Source organism: Colias croceus, chromosome 18 (genome assembly GCF_905220415.1).
Source record: "Colias croceus chromosome 18, ilColCroc2.1".
NCBI lineage: Eukaryota > Metazoa > Arthropoda > Insecta > Lepidoptera > Pieridae > Colias > Colias croceus.
Window position 1 is genome coordinate 1,080,633 of NC_059554.1, and position 22,635 is coordinate 1,103,267.

The window sequence follows — 22,635 nt, forward strand, 5'->3', positions numbered from 1 at the left end:
AGGCCTATCGACTATTCGAGCTTTTGTACTTTTTATTGGTTAGAAGTAGCTTTTTTGCGAATTGAAAATACGCACTCTAAGTTGTGAGAGCCTGCTGTTTTTATCACTTGACCAGTTTTTCCATTTAAATAAAAATAACTATAAAAATACCTATATATTTAATTAAAACAATAAAAAAACAACCTAGTACAAGTGCACAGAAAACACCAGGGCGGCAGGAATAGCTGGAGCTTCCAAGTTTCTTTGTGAAGGCGCGGGGGTGCGGGGGGCGAGGCTAAGGTTGACAAATGGGCCGCTCCGAGCATCCGCGATACAATCGTGTTGCTTACAGCTACGGAGGAAAAAACTAGGGCTGCTGCGGAATATTGGGATGGATGTGTTGGTTGGGTTGATTTTGGGACATAGGAAGTAAAAATTAAAAAAAGTCTCATGGATAACTCTATTCTCTTGTCTAATTTTTTGTATGATATTAGTCAGTGAAATATTAAGTGAAATGCTGTTTGTCATTATCTTTAAATCAGCAAATACTATAGAATGTTATGTTCAGGTTTTTATAGTGATTCCTTATTTGATATAGTGGTAAATATTATAAATGTCTGTAACGTATAATCGACACTTATTTACCTCCATAGATACTTACTATATCTCACAGTCCACTTATTTCCTCGAAAATTGGTCTACAGAAAGGCATGGTCATTTTTATGCATTATCTTATACCTACCCCATGCTTGAATTTATTTTCAATTTCATAGATTAAATGCTTAAGATTATTGTTAAGTTAATCATTGTTTATTTTAAACAAGAGCCTCTATTAATTATTACAGACATGTATGGTGGGTGTTAACTATGGATTATTAATATAATTGATTTACGATACGGTTGCTATATAGAGCATAAATCAAGGTTTATGATGTTTAGCTAATCAATAAATCAAATATGAACTTTGAAGTTCTGAAAAGCATTGCAAGTTCCATAATCGGTATATATGTATATTTAATTTAATAGTACTCTATCGATTCAGTAATTTTTGTTCGATTATTTCACAAATGAACAATTACAGTTACTTCTTTGAATATAGAATTTATTTAATAGGTTTTAGATGTATAAAATTAATGACAGTGTAAGTAGCTTTTAAGTGTATCTATTAACATATGTAGGAGCTCATCATTATGATAACCAGCATGCGCTGGGTTCAATTCCCAGTAGAAATAAAACAATCCATATACGTATATGTCTACATTAAGCTCATTCCAGAGAGATGATCATCTACTTGGAGTTAAATAATCGATCAGCAGAACAGATTTGTATGTTTTTGTCACTGTATATTTGTGAAAGAGAAAAAAGCTTTTTTCCTACTTTTGACTATCTAATGTTAATAATATATTTAAAATTAAAACATCAATGTGACAGCCCTGCAGCACGCGTCACTGGACCCGTCGCAATGTGCCATTACTCACTGTCGGACGCCATTTTCGATGCCACGCCCGCTACGCCGCTACGCTGCTACGTTTGGCTACGCGCTACGGCGTAGTAGCGTATCTAAACATTCTGTTGTTTATGTCGTGCTGGTATTTTTGGTTTTAATTACTTCAATTGTTTGTTTGTTGGAATGAATATTAGAAATCGGTGTGTGATATTGTATGATAAATAGAGAACTGATGAATCTTTTTCAGAGCATTGAAAAAAGAAAAGCAATGCAGTGTCTCGTAAGATACAATAAAAAAAAAGTATGTTGTTACATTTAATTTACATAGGGTATAGACTTGTCCCTGTTTTTATTTCATATAAACAAATTATAAATGATACACAGGTGTGGTGGGGTATCAAATGAGGGTATGAATAAAACGAAAAAGATTTTTTTTTAGTTTTTAATATTTTTTACACAATTCGTAGCATTCATAATGCCGACATTTTTCCTCGAAACGTCTCGTCAGCGTGTTAGTACGATTCCTATATTATATATCAAACAAAAAAACTATTTCGTGTCCGTCCTGTTGCGATGTGATAAAATTATACAATACAAATATATTCATGTTTTTAATTGATTTAAATCGCTGAGAGACGAGAAATGTTCTTATTACATTACTATATTTACAAACCTCGTGACTTTCGAACTCATTATGTATAATACATACATATAATAATAAGAAAAATCAAAATAAAATTCTTCAATTAATACATTAATATCTAATAACTACTATTTAAGACTTTTCTTAATAAAATATATTACACGCGATGCATTTTAACAATAATAAAAGTGTAACAAATATTGGTTTTTGGGGAAGATTTTTGAACCGAAATCGGGTTTTAATACTGAAAAATTTCACTGGAAACGAAACGTTTATACAAAGATAATACGATATATTTACAGAGTGTAACAAATATATGTTTGTGACGTGATTGTCGTGAACCTATCCTAATTCAATACGACTTGCATAGGTCTTAATGAGTGTAAAAATTTATCGTAATTGACGACATGTTAATGTGATGATTCGAAAAGGTAAAGATTTAAAATAATGAGAGATAAAATATGTTTCAAATAAGTTTTTGCATTCCATAAACCAATAGGTACATAAACTGTTTAATAACATGAATGATTAAAAATATCGTATACAGAGTCATTGTAAAATGCATTTGACGAATTGTAGAATACTATATAACAATCACGTCACATTATTTAAAAATAGAATAAAGCTTGATTCCGGATAACTATAGCTATCAAAAACCGCGATCGAATTATTTAAATTTGAAAATTTTGTCAAATTTAAGAAGCTCCCATTCGTATACATTGCATAAGGCTGGTAACGAGTCATAGCTCGACTTATTTACGTCCGTGGTCGTCACCTTAGTATACTATCAGTTATAACCCGTGCCATTAAAGGATCGAACAGCAAATTTTGTGATTCGATCCTTTATTGGCGCGGTTTAATGTTATACATGAAACTAATTCTGATTCATAATCCATGAAGATGTTTAAATGCGTCGTATTTTTTTAAGTCTTTAATGTTAATCGTATTTTTTGTAGATTACGTATTCGGTATTACTACATAAAAGATATTTATTAATTGTTATAAATTTATTTCAGCAATTGAGTTTAAATTTAGTATCCAAGTAATTTTAAATTCATATTTCGTAATTTATCGCCAACACCAAGGTAATTTTTCTTCTGATTCACGTTTATTCTGTCATTGGTTATAATTACTTTTTTTGTCACTGACGCATTTAAACAATCTCCCTCACATTCTTTGTTTATCATCGTTCCATAATTCTGTTTAAAAACGTGAGTTTTCAACATTAACCACATCGTTAAGGCAATCCACAATTATCAATGAAGACGAAAAATATAGCTAAAAATCTCATCGTTTTAACAGTGTAAAATATTATTTTATTTCATCGTATACATGGGTTACAAATTGTGCTATTTTACTGAACACCAGGGCAAGGTGATACTATGATACCTCATACTTAATATCGTTATAAATATAATATATAATAGTATATAATTCAAGATATGTATGTCACCTGTAAAGCAAAATTGCGTAAACGAGAAGGGAATTGACGTTGGAAACTGAGCTTTATAAATAAGTAGTTAGGTAACAGCGTAATGAAATTATCATTAAGAAAATCAAATCGATGGTTGTTCCCAAATTGCGTTCGGACCTGTTCACGAACATGAATGAGCGACGAAAAGTCGCGGTGTAGTCGCATCGTCGCTGCCTCAATTACAATTCATATTCATGATCAAGTCGCCACGCATAACAAAAAAATTATACACAGAAATGATTCTAAATAACCTACTACATACATAGCTCTTTTACAAAACTTCTATTACCTTCCAGCGAGCCCAGCACTTGTGATAGTTACAACTTACAACTATTCAATTATTTATTTATATTTACGTAATAACAATACACAATTAGCTATAAATATTTATACGATAACTATCAAACCGTTTATTGTTACATTCATCAACTTTGCTCCTATAGTTCCGAGTGATAAAACCGTTTTCATAATATTTATAATAAGGTGATTGCACCAGTCGTATAATACAGCGTCCACAGTGTCACTTCGTTAATTTACATTAATTTAAACATTAAAGTTGACTTTAAACCTTAATTTAGGAGATCGTATACTGTTTCAAATATTACAAAACGTATAGCTTTATGTACATTAGCATCGTTCTCCTGTTTTGTTCGTATCACGTGCCAGTCCAGACGCGCGTTGCGTCACGCCGCGTCGCGTTGCGTCGCGTCGCGTCGCGTTGCGTCGCGTCGCTACGAGTCGCGTGTAGTCGCGCGCATCATTAGTGGGGGGCCTTATATGTCGCACACTACAGCCTCTAGCTGAGGCATCGTTGCGTGTACGTTATTCATATCTGTGAAAGAGAAATGAGATTAATAAATTACTATCTTAAAGACGAAATCCCTCAGAATGTCCTTTGGTCAAATTTTTAATAAAAAAATCCAAAACTACACAATACTGAGCTCCATATACAAGTATCGAAACTACTTCAGTTAAACCCTTAAAATTAGATACGAAAGATGATGATCAGAATGATGATAATAGAGATGAAGACAATGATGATATTATAATAGTCATAATGAAATATACTTACATGTACAAGTTACATTAGAGATGGTGGCCGTAATATTCGGCGGGGTAGTGCGCGTAGCCCTGGTGGAAGGCGGGGTCCGTGGGGGGCCTGTGCATCATCTGCTGGCCGTCCATCATGTAGCCCATGGTGGCCTCGGGGCTGTACGCGCCGCTGGGGCCCGCGTGGGGGAACACTGCGGGGTAGAACACTGAGCGGTTAATGCGGCCTGCTGTTGATCAGCTGGTATGTTTGGGAGGTCTATTGCCAAGTAGCTTTGATTTTGTTGTGTTTTTTAAGTTAGGGTAGTATAGAAGTCATACTTTTTTAAAGAAATGAATGGTTAATGCAGCTTGTTGTATGTTGTGAGGTCTGTACTCATATCAAAGCTATCTATAGTAGATAGCTTTGATTTTGTCTGGTGTTTTTGTGTGTGTATGTGTTATTTTTTTATATTCTTTACTGCTTACTGCTTTACTGCATAGCGAATTTTTGGACTGAACAAAATGGCCAAGATTATGTTCGTCTTGTTGTCGAGATATATTTAGCTTCTTGATTACTTTAGCAATTTTATTTTCAGTTAATATCCAGACATAAAAATACTCTTTTTAATTATTATTTTAATCAAGTTATACCACGCAACTTTCGCAATAACGTCACGCAAGTGCGCTCGCAATTAAAAAGTTCAATCAATTTCGTTTCAGCTTCCAAACTAATAATGCCTTCTTGCGACTCGAAATTGGTTGACAACAAAAAAATCGCAACTTCGGCAATTGTGGAGTTGGTTCGCTCAATTTTACCACAAAACTGTTATGCCTTCCGTTGGCGATATATCCTCGGGATTATCAATCGAAAACTAATGGTCTACGTCCATTATTGACGCCGATTTCCGCTTTCTCGTGGGGTCTTTATGGCGACACGCGCCATTGCTCTGCGCTCGCAAATACAAAGTTATGTCGTCGCTCGAATTACACTTTCTACGCGACAATGTTGGTGCTTCAGATTCGACTATATGCAAAACATAGGACTTAGGAGTGCGAAATTCATATCTATACTAATATTCTAAAGCTGAAATTTGTTTAAACGCGTTAATCTCCGGAACCACGGGTCCGATTTGAAAAATTATTTCACTGTTAGTTAGTCTATTTATCGAGGAAGGATAGCCTTCATTGGTCTTAGCGTGATGATATACAGATATCATCACGCTAAGATCAATAGGATTGGAGCAATGCAGGTAGAACCGCGGGATACAGCTAGTTGTAAATGAGAAAACTACATTGGAGTCGGTAAGTCATATTGTAAATATGGTTTAATCTATCCAGTGTCAATTACATCAGTTTTTACATTTATTAATTATGTATTCAATAATCATACCCGTGTTATTAATGCAAAAAATAATTCAAGTATAACTTTGATTACATTAGTTCAGCTAGCGTTGTTTCATTGTTGATTTTTACGTTACAGATAACTTAAATGTTTTGTTAAATTTACATCATAATGAAAAGTTAAAAAACCATTTTTTTATGTAATGAGCAGATTCTTAAATCTTATGCCTTATTTTCGAAAATGATTTAATTTTGAATTGTATAACAGTTACGTGTATTGTTCTGAATATAAATATAAGATTATTACATATTACATATTGTGTATTTAACAAAAAATATGTAAATACATAGGATCTTGATGTTTTGTCCGCGCACGCAAGCGTACCCTAGTGTGCATTAGCGATAGAGCGTTATGCTTGCCCGCTCTCTGTTTGCGTAGTTTTTCACACATTTTATTATTGCTTCAAAAGAAAAGGCTTTTTGCAGTGTGCGTTGCTATGCGATGTTTTTGTTCGTTGGGAATGTAAGACATTTTGGATTAAATTGAACCAATTTTAATTGAAGAATTGACACGTTTTTACACGTGAAACTTTAAAGTGTCTAATTAAGTTAATTGAGACCGTAAAACATACGACTACATACTTTATGAGTTAGTTCATAAATACTATTTTTATATAAATTTTAATAACATAATCTCTCAATTTCTCTCATGTCAAATTTAGGCAATTTCGCCCTAATATGTGTCACACGAAAGTACCAGGATGGCATGATGCTATAGAAGCATTTCGCAATAACACGTGAAGGACGTAGATTATCGCTCACTAAATCATAGTTTCCTGGTGCCAGTCCCTCTCCCGGGGGACCCGTTATTGTTTCCGCTACCCCAGTACGGAGACATGCATCACTTGATATAAGAAACTAGTATTTATTACAGGGAAATTAACATTTTTTAACAATATTCCCATTCAGCACATTTCATCTACAATTTTGACAACGCTCTAAATTTAAAATCAATAAAACCTCTTTAGACAGTTGACAGTTAGAGCTGGTTAGTTGTAATTTTCGAAACAAAAAATGATTCTAGAATAATCGGATTCCATTTTTAAACGGTCAATACCTACTGAAGGAAAAAAGCCTTGGCAGTCGGCGACGCATACGGAATACATAAATGCAGGGTTTGGCTTGACCACAGGAAATGCGGTGGTCGTTTTCTTTAAGCGATTGCCAAAACAATTTTCTGTGCTCCGCGTTTTTCTATTTTCGACGGAAAGTTTGCTATATCCGCCGAGAGGGTTTATGGCGCGTGAGCAAATTTAAATGGAACTATAAATTTGCGTTCTCTATGATTACCTGTGGATACTTTCTTGTACGAAATATTTTAAGTTAAATAAGGTTTTTAAGAGTGAGATTATATCAATGATACAGTTTTACAAAAGTGAAAAATGATCATGTGTTTAGAACAATTAAGGATTGAAACAAAACATTTTATCCGATCCGATTTATGATAAAAAGTATAAATAGTATAATTCTAAGTACGGTCTACTAAGTTATTAATCTTATATCCAGGAGACCACGAAAGGAAACTATTTCCATCCTTATTTTGAACCCAACTTTTCATGTACAAATCGAACAATTCCTACCTTTTTTGACATCGCTAAAAATAATATCTCAATGTTTCTGATCGCTCGGACGTCATTATCTAAATTGGTAGCGAGCCATACGTCATTACGTCACGGCCCCCAGAGACAAAGGCCGTAATCCCCGAATAGGCAAGAATATAAGATAGGGTGATTGTCGGCCAAGTGATGGATGTACGAGGACGGGTCAACGAATTCGGACATTATTCTTTTTTACCCTTACACCCTTCTTCCTTGGGGTTTTTGCGAATTGCGTTTTATATAGAATTGTAGAATTGTTGATGTTTATTGCTCTGGTGGGTTTTTGGAGCTGCTTTGAGATGGCTTGGTGATCTTGTTTGAGTTGTGAATCTTGTTTATTATGTTTTATAATTAATTGTTTATTAAGATTTGAATTAACTGCTCTAAGACATGTCCTAATAAAGTTAAAACGGATATAATTGTAATTAGAGTTCGCTTGTCTTATTTATACCTATGTTTAAATTGGCATAGCGAAACTAAGAATACATTGTGTTTTTTTGTAATTAGTAAAAATAGCGTAAAATTCGTTTTTATTATGCACTTATAGATCAAAATTTTACGCTTTTCACAGCAAATCTAAAACTATTACATATCCATTGAAAATACGAAACTATTGGTCGTACGTCCGGCATTTTAAAATAATACCCATCGGTATTCTTCCCGAGTCCGTTTGAAGTGGAATTGAATTTACTGACCGCACCTTCATACAGTATGCATTATGCCCCTGGGAAACGACGCTTGGACGTCCACCCTTTGACTCAGTGGTTGGTCGCGAATTTTTTAAAATATTTTTTTATAGATTTGGTATGTAAAAATACGTTTTTACACTGATTTTGAATTGCTTACATAGTGTTTTTTTTTCTTATTTGTCATAATAACTACTGATATGTATAATGTTTAGTAAAAATAATAAAAATAATTTAGCGATTGTAAGGAATGGAGAATATTTCGTTGGTATTAGCAAACCTATGTAATTTAGCAATATTCTGTTTTAAATGGGAATCGAACCCATTACCTCCCAATGTACAAGGAGTAAAACTAATAAAAATATTCGTATAAGAAAAATGTTACCTGCTCTATTCGACTGGTCGATCATTGGTTGAACTATCCTACGTCTTGCGTTGATAAACCTGGAACAAACATACATACATTAATATAATATAAATTAAAATAATGAAAAATAAATGTGCTTACATGTATTTACATGTAATAAATGTGCTTACATGTAGTTACAATGTATAATTATTATTTATTTGGCAGATGAAGTTTTTTCTAAATAAGTATACCTAAATCTTTACTTTAATAAATAATAAATAATAATAATAAATAATATTTTAATTCCAGATATTTCATCCATATTTGTGTTAGTATACATTAATCTTAGAAACTATGTTAGTAATACGATTATAAAATTAAATTCCATACAAATTAAATTCCAACACAGATTAAAACCATTAAATATTATTCAAATTATCCATTATCCAATTATACTTATTGCATACAATGTAAATTTGCCCACCGCTTAAGGAATGGTTAAGAAGAACATTTCCAGAATTTGTCAATCATACTAACATTTTTATAATAACCAACATCCAATAATTTTAAATGTCACCAATGCTTAAATTTTTTTAAATAATTGTTGCCTTTTTAACATTAACGTAAAACAACTTCTAAAAACCTAATTAAAAACATCCAACATCTGATACAACTAATAAATTATCTGAGATTAAATTACGTCATAAAATTATGAACTAATAACACTCCACTGCGAGCGGGGGTCAAAATAACCCCGCGCCATCTTCACAGGGACAACCCTTACGTCCGTTCGTAATGTATCGTTAATATCCCGATTAGTTCATTAACTCCGCAGGTCCCATGGCCCAGGCCCCAGGGAGGGGGTTGTAATTGTTATTCTTACAATATGACGCGTGACACGAGATTTATTATTCTGTTATTGGATTCCGAGTTTCTAATGAAATTGGCATTCTTATGTATGTTCTGATTAAGATAAAACAATGTGGACTTATTTGGAAATTGTGTTATATTATTCAGTTATTACATATCTAACAATTGTCCGTTTCTTGATTGCATTCCTAATTATATTAAACAGTAACTCATTTAGTTGTATCTCGAAATTTAATTTATGTTTGAAACTAAGTACATGAAAAATTTAAATACTAATAAACCGATTTTAATCAGCATAAGCTTTAAATTTTTAAATGGTCGTCCTTTTAGTATACATAACAATCAAATATTTAATATTATCAATTTTTTACAAAACTCACCCACCCTTCGATAAGCAACGCCAAAAATCCAAATGTTTTTAAATGTTATCCTCATAACGCTATCAACATAACGCATTAACCCTATAGAATTTGCATCTGATGCATTGGCACAATGTACCCCAATAGTTTGATCATAAATCATAAAGCGATCATACAAAGCCCCGGCGAGAAAGGGTTGGGATTCACTAAAAATGCATATGCGTGTTGATTTATTTATTTTATATGCAAATGGGATAATTGTAGCGAGATTAAGGCGTTAAAGGGTGTTAACGTATTAGGACATGGCTAATGGGAGATATTTTATGTTATGATGTGCAGATGTATCTTCTAATATATTTTAACTCTAATTACCTATGCAAAAACAAAAACGTTACTGCATTTTAATCAAGTCAATATTAGGTACTCACTAAGCTAACTACACTACTTACTGACCTTTGATACTGTTTATAATCTTGGACTTATTTGATAACCTCTATGCTCCGCTCCTGTTGGTCTTAGCGTAATGATAATATATAGCCTATATCCTTCCTCGATAAATGGGCTATCCAGCACCGAAAGAATTTTTGAAATCGGACCAGTACTTCCTGAGATTAGCGCGTTCAAACAAACTCTTCAGCTTTATAATATGGTATAGATAAATATGTAGTAGAGAAGCCTTGTAACAGTTTAAATGTATTATCTAATTGCATTATCTGAGTTCTAACTAGCTTACAGGCCACTCACTTTATAAAAATCAAAACAAACACCTCTCCGAGAACAGTCAATTTCATTTAAGACCAAGCCAATTAACATGCAACGCCATTACCGACTTTAATGAGGCAAAAGCAATCCATTATTTCAGAGGCCATTTTTATAATATTAAAAAATACTAGCTGCGTAAATTAACTCAAGACAGAATTCTAATTTCTCGTCACGGAGAGCCGTGGAATGCGCCCTCTTATTTAATTTACTTTCAGGTAATTAAAATCTAAAAGTTCGAGGCGAAATTAAATTTTATTCGCCTCTGTTGTTGAATTACGCTGTGGGTTGAAGGTAAGTACAGGTTGAAGAGAGATTTGATCGTCATTATAATCATTGCTGTAAATGAAAATAATCTATACTAATATATATAATAATAAAGCTGAAGAGTTTGTTTGTTTGTTTGAACGCGCTAATCTCGGGAACTACTGGTCCGATTTAAATACTACTGGTCCGAAATATTCTTTCGGTGCTAGATAGCTCATTTATCGAGGAAGGCTATATCCTCGATAAATGAGCTATCTATCTGTCATCACGCTACGACCAACAGGAGTGGAGCCACGGGGGTGAAACCGCACGGAGCAGCTAGTGCAGTATAAAGTTGGATGTCATATTTCACTTGTCCTGTATTAACCAACACTAACCATTATTTCGAGATACTTCTTATATACATGACATCTACTATAATATTACATAGAAATTCTTGCCAAAGTGTTTGACTAATTGACTAATAACAATACGCTGCAACCAATTATCATGGGAGTGTTTGCAAAAAGTTACATTCTAAAAAGTATTTCTTTCCACAGCAGACGAAGGTTCAGTATATAAGAAAACAGCCAATATGTAGCATAGTTTTATCTAGCTTTAAACGTCGCAGTCCCCAATACAGAGGAACGTGTCTGGCCCGTCAAATGGCCCTCTTAACTTTTCCTATTTAGGGAGGAAATCTCTCCGTAATAATAATCATACATATCGGCTATCATGTACTTAAGGTGTTTGTAATGGTCACTGAGGAAATTGCCTTTTATTTGGACAAATTATAATAGTGTAATATTGAGTTGGAAGTTTAGGTGGTGCAAGATTAAGCCAGAAATTTGAGCGTTTTCATTTATACTTGAAGTGTCGAATCAACAGTTCTTACGATTAAAACAATGTATTAATACCAAAAAATAACCGCTTCACCCTATGCCCTATTCAAATTACTTTCAGATATAAGTCTGTGTTGAAATTAAAGGGACCCCAAGACAGTTTTGACAAAATCCTTCTCGAGCAGAATTTGACAATATGAAATTGCTCCATCCATAGCCTTACTCCCGAATATTGGGCAAGTAAGGAGAGCGGGCAATAAAAATTTACGACGTATTAGAAATACGGGCCGGAGCCGCACATATTTCATTATTAGTAAGTTGTTTTTGTGGATTGTGACCGCGTGGGGCCTTTATGTAATGTTGTTTGTGGATCTTTGCCCGGTGGTTTGGACAGTATGTGAAACTGCGACGGTAGTACTAATCGATTCGGGTAAAAGGACATTCGGAAGGAAAACTAATTAAGGAAGAATTTAATGTAATATATATGGAAGACTAATCAGAATTTTACAAATTAGAATAATCTTTATACTTAGATAAAGTATAGATTAGGTTTAGAAAGAAGATGATAGCATGATGAGTAATTAAACATCTCATAGCCAAAAATTGGATTTGTTCTATAATTTTTTTGTATTTGATGACCTTTTAATTTCTCCACATTTTCACACGTTGGCTAGCACAAAATTGTGAAACTAAGCATCGATAAATAAAACCGGATTGAAAGCGAGTTTAATAAAACAAGTGCAAACAATGAAGGGAGAGCGTCAAGGTTTAATTAGGTAAAGCTAATTTATCTCCTGCCCTACCTGCCCTCGGGACGTAATGACCTTAAGTATGCTTTACGACTTTTCGAGTTTTGGGCTCTTCGGCACGTTCACCGTGGGTCAGATTCCTATGGAGCTTGAATAGAAGGGATGTTAGGCTTTGGAAATTTAGCAATTTTAGTTGTTATCGTTTAATTAGTATTGAAGTAATATAGTAGTAAGTATTGGTGGTATTGAATAGTTGAATGAATAAATTATTAAGTTTTCGTTAAGTATCGTCATGTGAATATATTAAAGTGAATTTGCTTTAAATTTGACTATTAATATACTGTATGTTGTATTTAACAAAAAATTAATAGTAAGACACAAAAAAGGAAACTTTGAAACACTCTTCGCTATACAAAAAAGGGAATCATAATTGTTCAACTTATTATAACTGCTGTATTTAAAGTTATGGTTATAACGGCTTCTGGTATAGATTTCAACAAACAAATCTTACAGATTTGCTCTATAGCTGAACAAATAAAGGGTGAATAAATTGGTGCGTCTATGAAATCCCCTTAAGCCACTCGGGATGGACACATGTTGATGCTGTTTGATGGATTACTTTATCTCCTTGAGATGTGAGTCTTGACATTGGGTATGATAGGATTGTTTACTATTAAAACAATCCTATCATACCCAATTAAGATTGTCACTCTTAAAAATGTTTTTCTTTGTTATTGCAAACGTTAACCTTGTTTATTATTTTGTTATTTCAAATTTTGTTTTCTTTTTGATTCAGTTACTAAATAGTAGGTACTGGATGTTTTCTGTATCGTAAATTCTTTAAAATGTACTTATGATAAGGACTTTTTTCCTCAAAAATCTATTCAAAATAATAATGAACACAGTTCCAAAATACAACATTACATTGTATTCACGACAGAACAAAATATCCAGAAATAATCCCCGGGGGTATGGGGCGATAAATATTTTTCCTGATATTATGAATCCGAGGTCCGTGGCGCATAGAAAGTGCCTCAAATTAGACAATTATTGGCGCCCAATTATTGTCCTGGGATCAAAACAATTGCTCGTATACATGTCTTGTAATATAAGTTTATATGTATTTCTATATAATAAGGCTGTAGTCTGTATGTATCGGTGGTAAATGTAAAAAAAATTGGTATGACGATTCAAAAGTGCTTCTAGAAAAAGTCTAATTCAATAAATAAATGTTTGAGTTTGATTTTTGTATTTGGTGGTCTTGTGCAGTCGTTTATTTATTTATTTTTATTTATGACACTTCATTGTACATTTATCAGGAATTTAAAATAAATGAATACATAAAATTGGAAAGTGTACAATAGGCGACCTTATTGCTTAAAAGAAATCTCTTCCAGGCAATCATAAAAATAAAGGACATGTAAGATGAAGAATGGATGAAGTTGTCGTTTGTTTGTTTGAACGCGCTAATCTCAGGAACTACTGGACTGATTTTGTAAAGTCTTTTCTCTATGATGAACGTGATTCTTGAGTGCTAAAGGCTGTATATGTAGGTACCACAGAAAAAGTAAGGGTGTACTGCTAGTTAGTTTTATTTCATGTTATATCGATGTTAGATTGTAAAATATTGTGTAATGTACGAACAATTAGGTACAGTACTCCAATATTAATAATGCGCATGCAAATCTTCGCTAATTGTCGTATTTCCAAAATGTATTTCATTTGACTAAACAAATTTTACTAAATTATGCATGAAGAAAATGCATTTAACCACTCTATATACATCATCATCTTCGGACGCTCCGGGAATATGACAGTTGCCGAACAGTGACGAAGATTTATATGCGCATTATCACTTTTGGAGTACTGTATTTAAACCTACAACAGACATTAACTAACATCACTACCAGCTAACCGTCTCACGCAATTACAAGACCCATCCAAGACGGCACCTCACTCGACGCGACTTAACCTTAATTACGCAAAGTTACGAGTGTACTCGTAAAATCCGATCCGTTCGTAATCGTCACCCTATTTTGGCCATGTGTTACAGTTGAACATTGCAATATTAGCAACAGTTATATTTGACCCTTATAGTTTTGACCTGAAGTTAACAATAGGGGAAAAACACATTAATTTAAGTACGCAGTCTTGTTTTCATGGAAAATAGAAAACTTGGTTTTTATCCACGTTCGTTTAAACGGTGGACGGTTCTCAAATATACCAATTTCGTAACATAAAATTGTCAGATTTTTGTATTCTGCATTTTTAAAATGATATTACTCGCGCTAAAAGGAATTGAATTAAATTCATCTTATGTCAAAAGATTATTATTTATTTTCTTCATTTATTATTAACGTTAATTTATTTTAATATAAATTAACAAAGGATAACTTAATAAAGTGTATGATTAACGGTTCCAATTACCAGGGCGACATAAATAGCAGTAAATATCGTTCTGTCACAGATGTTGTCAAAACATCTTGTTCCAGTGGGGCCAAGAGACGCGCGTTTTGATAAGCGATAGCGATTTATGTAAGAATTCAATTTTGTTTGTTTGATTATAATTTGAAACAAATATAGTAGCCAGAAAATTTACTAATGAACTGCATTTGATGTTTTTATTTAATAAACAGTAGCTGTTTTTTTTACTTCTAGTATCAATACCTTATACCTACATAATTAAGTAAAAAATATATTAAAAATACAAATGTACCTTCCGCCACTGTACTTCTTAATGCTGTAACTTACCTACTTAAAAAGATATCAATTGAGATTTATTATTTTTTAAGCCAAAAACGTGGTAACATATTTTAATTTGTATATTTTCCGCGTATTTCCTGCCCCCCGCCATTGGTACGCGAATTCCGTACGCGATAATCACGGCACCATATTGCACTGAATGCTCCTTAGTCGTTGCCGAATTTATTTAGGATTAAAGGGGTTAAGGTAAATATATATTGTAGTTTATGTATAGGTATGTATTGTATGAATTATTTTTGAGATTAGGAATCTATAGCTTATTTATTTGGTTTGTAAGAAATGAAAGTACATATTACTCAGTGTAATAATATTTTTTCACAGGAATGCTTTTGCTACACAATCTCTTTCAGGAAATCTGGTAGGAAAGGAAATGTAAGAGGCTAATAGTTATTACTTATTAGGTTTATTATAACTAAGTAAGAAATACTGTGGTTCATTCAATGTTGAAGTTAGTTTGCCCGCCTAGAAATAATTATTTCGACTTCATATTAAAATATAAAACGTATCAGTATGTATAAAATTTACAATAATTTCATACTCGACATTCACACGCATAAAATTTCATATTTTAATAAAATGAGTATAAATTCATACTGGTATTTTTAATTGTGGGTACCAGGGCAACATAGATGCGCAGCAATTCGTCGACCACTAATGAGTGCGACAGCAGCGCCGTGCGGCCGCTGCGGCCGCCGCGAGAACTAATTTACAGTGATGGATCGCTTTTGATTCCGCTCGTCTCATGCCAAGGCGTATTAAATATCCATTAGAGATATAATCACGTATTATTTTAATTAGACAATAAACTTTTTAAAATCGAACGAACACATTCCTAATTTAAATAAATTCCATTCGAACAAAGAACATTTTTTGAATAATCGTAATCAAAGGGTTATGCATCACTACACACTGCACGATTCCATTTCTTCGAGGGCGCAATTTATAACAATTATACACAATGATGTCTTTATGTGTGAAAGCAATTTATTTGTGATAATCAACATTTCTTAGCTCCGATTGCGACACGGTCAATTAACTTGCACAATGCTAATTTGGTTGCATCGACACGCTAAACCGTCGTTAAACAAAGGTTAGGTCTCGACCGAACAACTTATAAATAAAACACCATAATAAATATCAAATATTAATGTTTCAATGTTAATTTTTAATAGGTTGTTTGTGACCACCATTGATATATTATATCGTTTTGTCAACAGTTTATCTTTTCAAGTTGCTAGAACTTGCAAATGTGACAGTTTTTATTCAAACGGCATCGACGTTACAGCGATTGTAATAAACAATTGAATTATTTGCACAAAGGTTTTTGTTCGAGTAAATACAGCGATTTATATGCAATAAATACGCTCTCGATAGAGATGTTCAAAGATTGTTGTGACGTCACAACAGCCATCAGGTGCCCTTAAAACTGATTCGCGCACCATTAATTTGATAAATGTGCGCGGATCGCAACGGGACGTTGGTTGCGAGTTGCGAGTTGCGACACACCCCGTGTGAGCCGATCTTTATGTTGGCGGCTTTGTTTAGAATGCGTTCCAATTTTGAAATTCAAACTGGCTGTTTTGACAACTAAAATTAGATTTCGAAATTTATTTCGAACATCGAAACGGCTTAAGTATTTTGAATGTGGAACGCAAAGTTTCAACTCGAAATTAGAAGGTAAATTAAATTTTAAAAATATTATGGCTGTCAAGTAGAATGTTCAGTTTAAATTTAGAACCGACGTTTTAAAAATTGAAAAGATGAGAATTTGTTTGTTCATGTGATTCGATCAGCGATGGCCACCACACGCATTTGTTTTGATTTTATTATTTGACAGCGCGCCACAAAATGTTGACGTGAACGTACACAGACGCTTTTACATTTTATTTATTATTCTTTACGAACAAAACATTTATACTTGATTGATATCGTTCATATATCATACATTGCTTTTAAGTTTTAACCTTTTACATTGCCCAATGAGGTTTGGTATTACTACTTCCGATTTCTCGATAGCAATACCTCAGTATCTGCGTTTTAATCTATGTATATGCTAAACTTAAATATGTAGGTAAGCCGTTTATGTTTGATTCACAAACAACATAAACTGTATAATTGAAATCGAGATAGGCTTGTATCTGTACTTGTCACACTAGGCGTATTTTTTCAATGTTCATATAACCGTGTCAATCAGTGTAGTTTAAACCAAGGTTTAAACACACCTGCGAGTTATGATTTCATGACTGTCACAGATAGCTTGTTTAGCCATGTTTTGCATAATTATTAACAACTCCTATATATTACTATGTTGTCTGTCCATTTTGCGTAATCTACATTAAACTTTAGACCTGTCCGTTTGCCCGTGGCTATCTCGGAAACTGATTAACTCCATTAGCGCAGAATGTTTGAATTAAGAAAAAGATTAATTACTCGCTAATTTATACGATTTATTAGATGGAGAGATTTGTTTAAACGTGGACGCTTATAATGTTATCTTCATTGAAGTGGTATTTAATATATAAAATAATTAGGATCGCTAACGGTTGTAATTAGATTGTATTAAAAGAGATAACTAGTTTTTATTATCCATACCGTTACGACAAAAACTAGTTGGTAATCTACATCAACTGGGCCTTCGGAGAATTTATCAATAATATCAAAATCTACATATTTTTTCTAATATTAGAAGTAAGGTACCTAGATAGTGTTTCTGTTGTAACGCTCTACCGTGTCTCAGGTTAGTGAAAAGCGCACACATGGCACAATTCCATCTCAATTTTTATATAAAATGTTTTAATGAAGACTTACGCCATGCGTAGAAATATGGGATCAAACGTTAAATAAGAAATCAGATCATTCAAAGAGAATCCAAGACGTGTCATTTAGATACGAATCGCGTAATTAGAAATGAGTTATGCGATGACAGAGCAAGCGTTATCTCTCCATCTCGTTCCTTCGTCATGTGTCATCTGGAGTTATATTTTATCTGTAATTAAGAAAGTCTGTTTTGTATGTAGCTAGTTATGATACAGACATAAAAAGTGACGTTTGCGGGTAAAATTGAATTTTTTAATGAAATAAAGGTATTATTCATACTACATTAATAAAAAATAATATAATTTTAGCATACATATTACGTTCTATTATGTTATTAAAAAACAGTCTGTTAATCAACAATTAATTTCCCGCTAACAAATAGAAAAACAATTAACGGTTTAATCAAGAAACTAAGATAAGAGAAGTATTTTAACAACGTGTAGTACAAGCCGAATCATAACGAATAGATGACGGCATGCGATAGCCAACAAAAGACTATAAATAAAGTTAAAAATTTAAGGGCCGACGCCATTAGAGGCCCTTAGCGTTACCGTAGATGTGATCGCGCAATCGGACGCCGTGAAATTGCAACTTGTTTATTGAAAATAAATAAATAAATAAAACTATTGTTTAAATTTAAACCACGTTTACAGAACCGATTATTTGTGTTAACCATTCGCGGCATATGAGAGCAAAAGTGTTCCAAATTCCAAATTTAAATTTTTACCGCGAGATTATTTTTCTAATTCGTTTTTAAATTGGTTTGACATTTTGACAGCCTGGAAAGAATTAAGAAGGTTACGTATAACGTTTTTTATTTATTTTGAAATATTTGTTGTTATATAATGAAGCATTCGTTTTAGATTATCACGAATTAATCACACAACGTAAAGCAGTTCATTAAAGGAATATAACTAATTTTGTATTATGTAAATTCGTTTTCGTTATTTAGCGAACAGTTATTTTGTGACAAATATTAATCGGTTTTACACTTTTTGCATTTTCAATTTCAAATTATGCTATCGGGACATTAATCACTAAAAATATAAATACGCATTTCTGTGATTTGAATTTCATTAGTTTAATTTGCATAAATTTTATGTATTTGTCGTGGTTCTTTAAAATTGGGCGTTTTTATAAATCGATTTGGTTTTAACAGCTCATTTTGTTGAGACATTTTGGTATAAATGGTACTACAGCTCAAAAATATATGAATTAAAATGTTGTAACTCGCACTTTAAGGTTTATACCTTCGCACGTCCTACGCACGTTATTCGCGCGTAACTAAATCTGTATTTTATAGTAGGACGCGTGAGAGATTGAAAACATACATTTTAATTAGGGATGTAACGATACATGATTTTGCCGATACGATACCGATACCGATATTTGTAGTCATATATCGGCGATACCGATACCGATATCGATGGCTTGGTAGAAAAATAAATAGTGAATTATGCATAAAAAGTTACTAACATTTAACAGAGACTCAACTGTTAATCGTATTATTTGAAATAAAAATGCCAAATCAAAAAACAACAAAACCATTTATTTTGCAAAATCAGTTAAACTTTAAGAAATACACATAGAATCAGTATCTAATAAAAGTTTACTATTGGTAGAGTTTTTTTTAGAAAACAAAGTGCGCACGCGCGGGCGGCCTCCCGCATCGTTCATTGGGCGCGGTTTTTTGAATTGTTTGATATCGGTAGGTATCGGTTGTTTTATTATCGGCGATACCGATATATCAGCTTGCCGATTATATCGGCTGATATATCGGTATCGGTATCGGTATCGTTACATCCCTAATTTTAATTCACATTTCATCAACATTTGTAGAGTAGTTTTGTATTTAGTAGGTACATACAGGGACACATATAAGATGAATTCTTCACATATTAAACACGGTAATACCAAACCGTTGTTCAGCGCAAAACTTAAACCGTAAACGTGCATAATGAAGAAAACACAATGGGGTCGCGAACAATGAAAGAAAAACAAAAGCCGAAAATTTACGTTAAAAACAACGTAGATACGGGATTCGTATCTATCCTATTTAGATATTAATCTAAACGAAAAAGCAATTCAAAATAGGCAAGCAACAGTAGGGTCGGATAATTGGCCATTTATCAACCGAAGGGGTTAGCTCCGGCCGCGGCGTCCTCTGCTCTCGGCTCTCCTGGTACATCGCTTTCGGCGGTACTGAAGGACACACACACGGATTTCGCTTCATTTGCATATATTTTTTGGGAAATTGCGTTTTTTAGATACCGCCGTAGGTACATACTCCTTTATACAGAACATTTTTAATTTAAAAGTTAAACTAAACATTGTATTAAGAAACCTATGATTCGAATATAAACACACTACCTTCAAATCTATACTAATATTGTAAAGCTTAAGAGTTTGTTTGTTTAAACGCGTTTAATCTCGGGAACTACTGGTCTGATTTGAAAAATTATTTCGGTGTTAGATAGCTCATATATCGAGGAAGGCTATAGCGTATATATCATCACGCTACGACCAATAGGAGTGGAGCCACGGGGGTGAAACCGCACGGAGCAGCTAGTAATTTATATACGTAAATATTATGAAACTAATTATATTATTAATTATTTTGGTATAGGCTTGCTCATTTAAGTCACACGCATTTACAAAGCGTTAAACTTTGCAATAATAAATAATCCAATTAAAATTAACCTAACCTAAAAAAAACACAATTTAATTTCTTCCAATAAATACACAAAACGATGACAACGTATTTGCGAAAAAATTAAAAGCGTATGTAGAAAATTCGCCAAGTAATCCATTTCCTAAACACACAGGTGAGCGTGGACCCCCATAAACCTTATTAAGCCCGGTTTTAAATTCAACCTCGCCTAATGAAACTTTCTTATCAGCGCTGCTTGTTTTGAATTATTGCTACGGCATTTAGATTAGCCTCTACTATCTTATTGTATCCTGGTACCCGAATTTTGATTAGTAGCTTAATTTATTTCGTTAAATTTTGCTAGTAATTTTGTTAATAATAATTAGTTTTTATTTTATTGAAATGTGTTTTAAAAAGTAAATTTCGTCCCTTAATATAATATAATATAATATGTAGACGTAATATGTGTATAAAATTTAACTTACATTAAAAACAGATAAAGTCTGGCAATTTTGAAATAGGAATCTGTTAACCAAGATAACATTAATGGGTACCATTTGGTTTGGAATCTCATTACTAAAATTTAAATAGAACACAACATTAAGCTAGGGGCATAAACAAAATAAACTGACAGCAATTTGTCACCCCAGTTCTCTGATTGTCAAAGGGTTGCTTGTGCCAATCCACCCGTGTAAAATTTAAGCTTTGTCTATGGTGTTTGATCGGAAAAGTTAACTTGTAATCTCTGCGCTTGTTTCGTCATGCCATTCACAGATAATGATTTACATTCACAGACATTTAAACGCGATTCTATATTTCTTTTTTAATTCCCAAAACATCCAAACCGAAAAGATTACAGTTGTTAATTTTAAATTCACTTCATCGTTACGCTTTTATTATTTTAACGCTTTTAACAGCCATCATCGTGATTGTAACCGTCGTTTAAATTAAAACACTCTAATTAAATATAGACGTTTATTACATAATCATCGGAGAACAGGTCGTAAACAAAAAGTTACTGCTTCACGAATGATAATTTTTACGATCATTTCGACGCATGCTCTGGCCCTACTGAGATTTAAGTAAAAATTCATTTAGCTATTCTTGTTTACGACTGGGATAGCTTTCTTTAATGTTCTAATTATATTTTTAATTCCGAAATGGGTAATTAAAAGATACATATTATGAAAAATGGGGAACTAATTAGTTCCCTCCATTTTTTTAAGTCGTGTTTTCATATTAATTAAAGTATTTTTCCACTGTTACATTTAAGGAAAATTTGAAGACCTCTGTTCAACTCGAAATGCGTAAAAACGACCATCTAATGGCGCTCATATTTCGATGTTTCTTAGAAAATGATAAGACGCCGTAAGATAAGCAAAATGGCGGACTCAAATGTCAAACGGGCACGCGGTGGCATCACTATGCAAATACACCTCTTAATTGCCGCCAGTATCTTTACTACGATCTCGGCTCGATTTACTCGCTTTTCTTTTAAAATTATGTTAATAGCTACAAGTTGCCCGAATGATCTTCACATTCGTGTCTGCGGTTAGACGTCATTTGGGTGTCCATTGACACGGCGTAAACTTTTTTTTATTCCAATCTTGACAGCCAGTACAAGCATAGATAAAAAATAAAGTTAAGCTACACGTTCTTTTTAAACGGGATTGTATTCAGCCAGTTTGAATAGCGGAATAATTAAAATAATACTATTGTAATCCATCGCGCAAATCGTAACCGTTCGTTTGTGACAGACATCATAATCTGCGTACGTTTCAAGTATAAATTCAGCTGTGGCCCGCCAGCCTGTACATACGTCGGCATTAGACGCTCAAATTAATACAACGGCCCGTCTGAACACCAGGGCCTCAAGTCTGCTATTACAATAGTGTCAGAATGGTCTATCATTGATTTCAAAATTGTTGATTTTGACAAGTTTGGTAATCTACTATTATAATGGTGTCATTA

The 22,635-nt window shown here is 33.2% G+C and overlaps 1 protein-coding gene across 6 annotated transcripts in view; it reads right to left on the reverse strand.

Moving 5' to 3' along the window:
• Window positions 1–2,282: 2,282 nt before the first annotated feature.
• Window positions 2,283–22,635, reverse strand: part of LOC123699986 (homeobox protein homothorax) — a 244,097-nt gene continuing 223,744 nt past the window's right edge. For 4 of the 6 annotated variants that reach the window (XM_045647060.1, XM_045647059.1, XM_045647056.1 and 1 more), the window contains exons 12-14: window positions 8,646–8,704; window positions 4,616–4,802; window positions 2,283–4,375 (exon numbers count right to left, since the gene is read on the reverse strand). In XM_045647060.1, coding sequence (XP_045503016.1) covers window positions 4,630–4,802; window positions 8,646–8,704 — 232 coding nt within the window. In that variant the 3' untranslated portion in view covers window positions 2,283–4,375; window positions 4,616–4,629. The remainder of the gene's footprint in view (window positions 4,376–4,615; window positions 4,803–8,645; window positions 8,705–22,635) is intronic. The other 2 variants (XM_045647058.1, XM_045647057.1) reach the window with 1 other exon arrangement.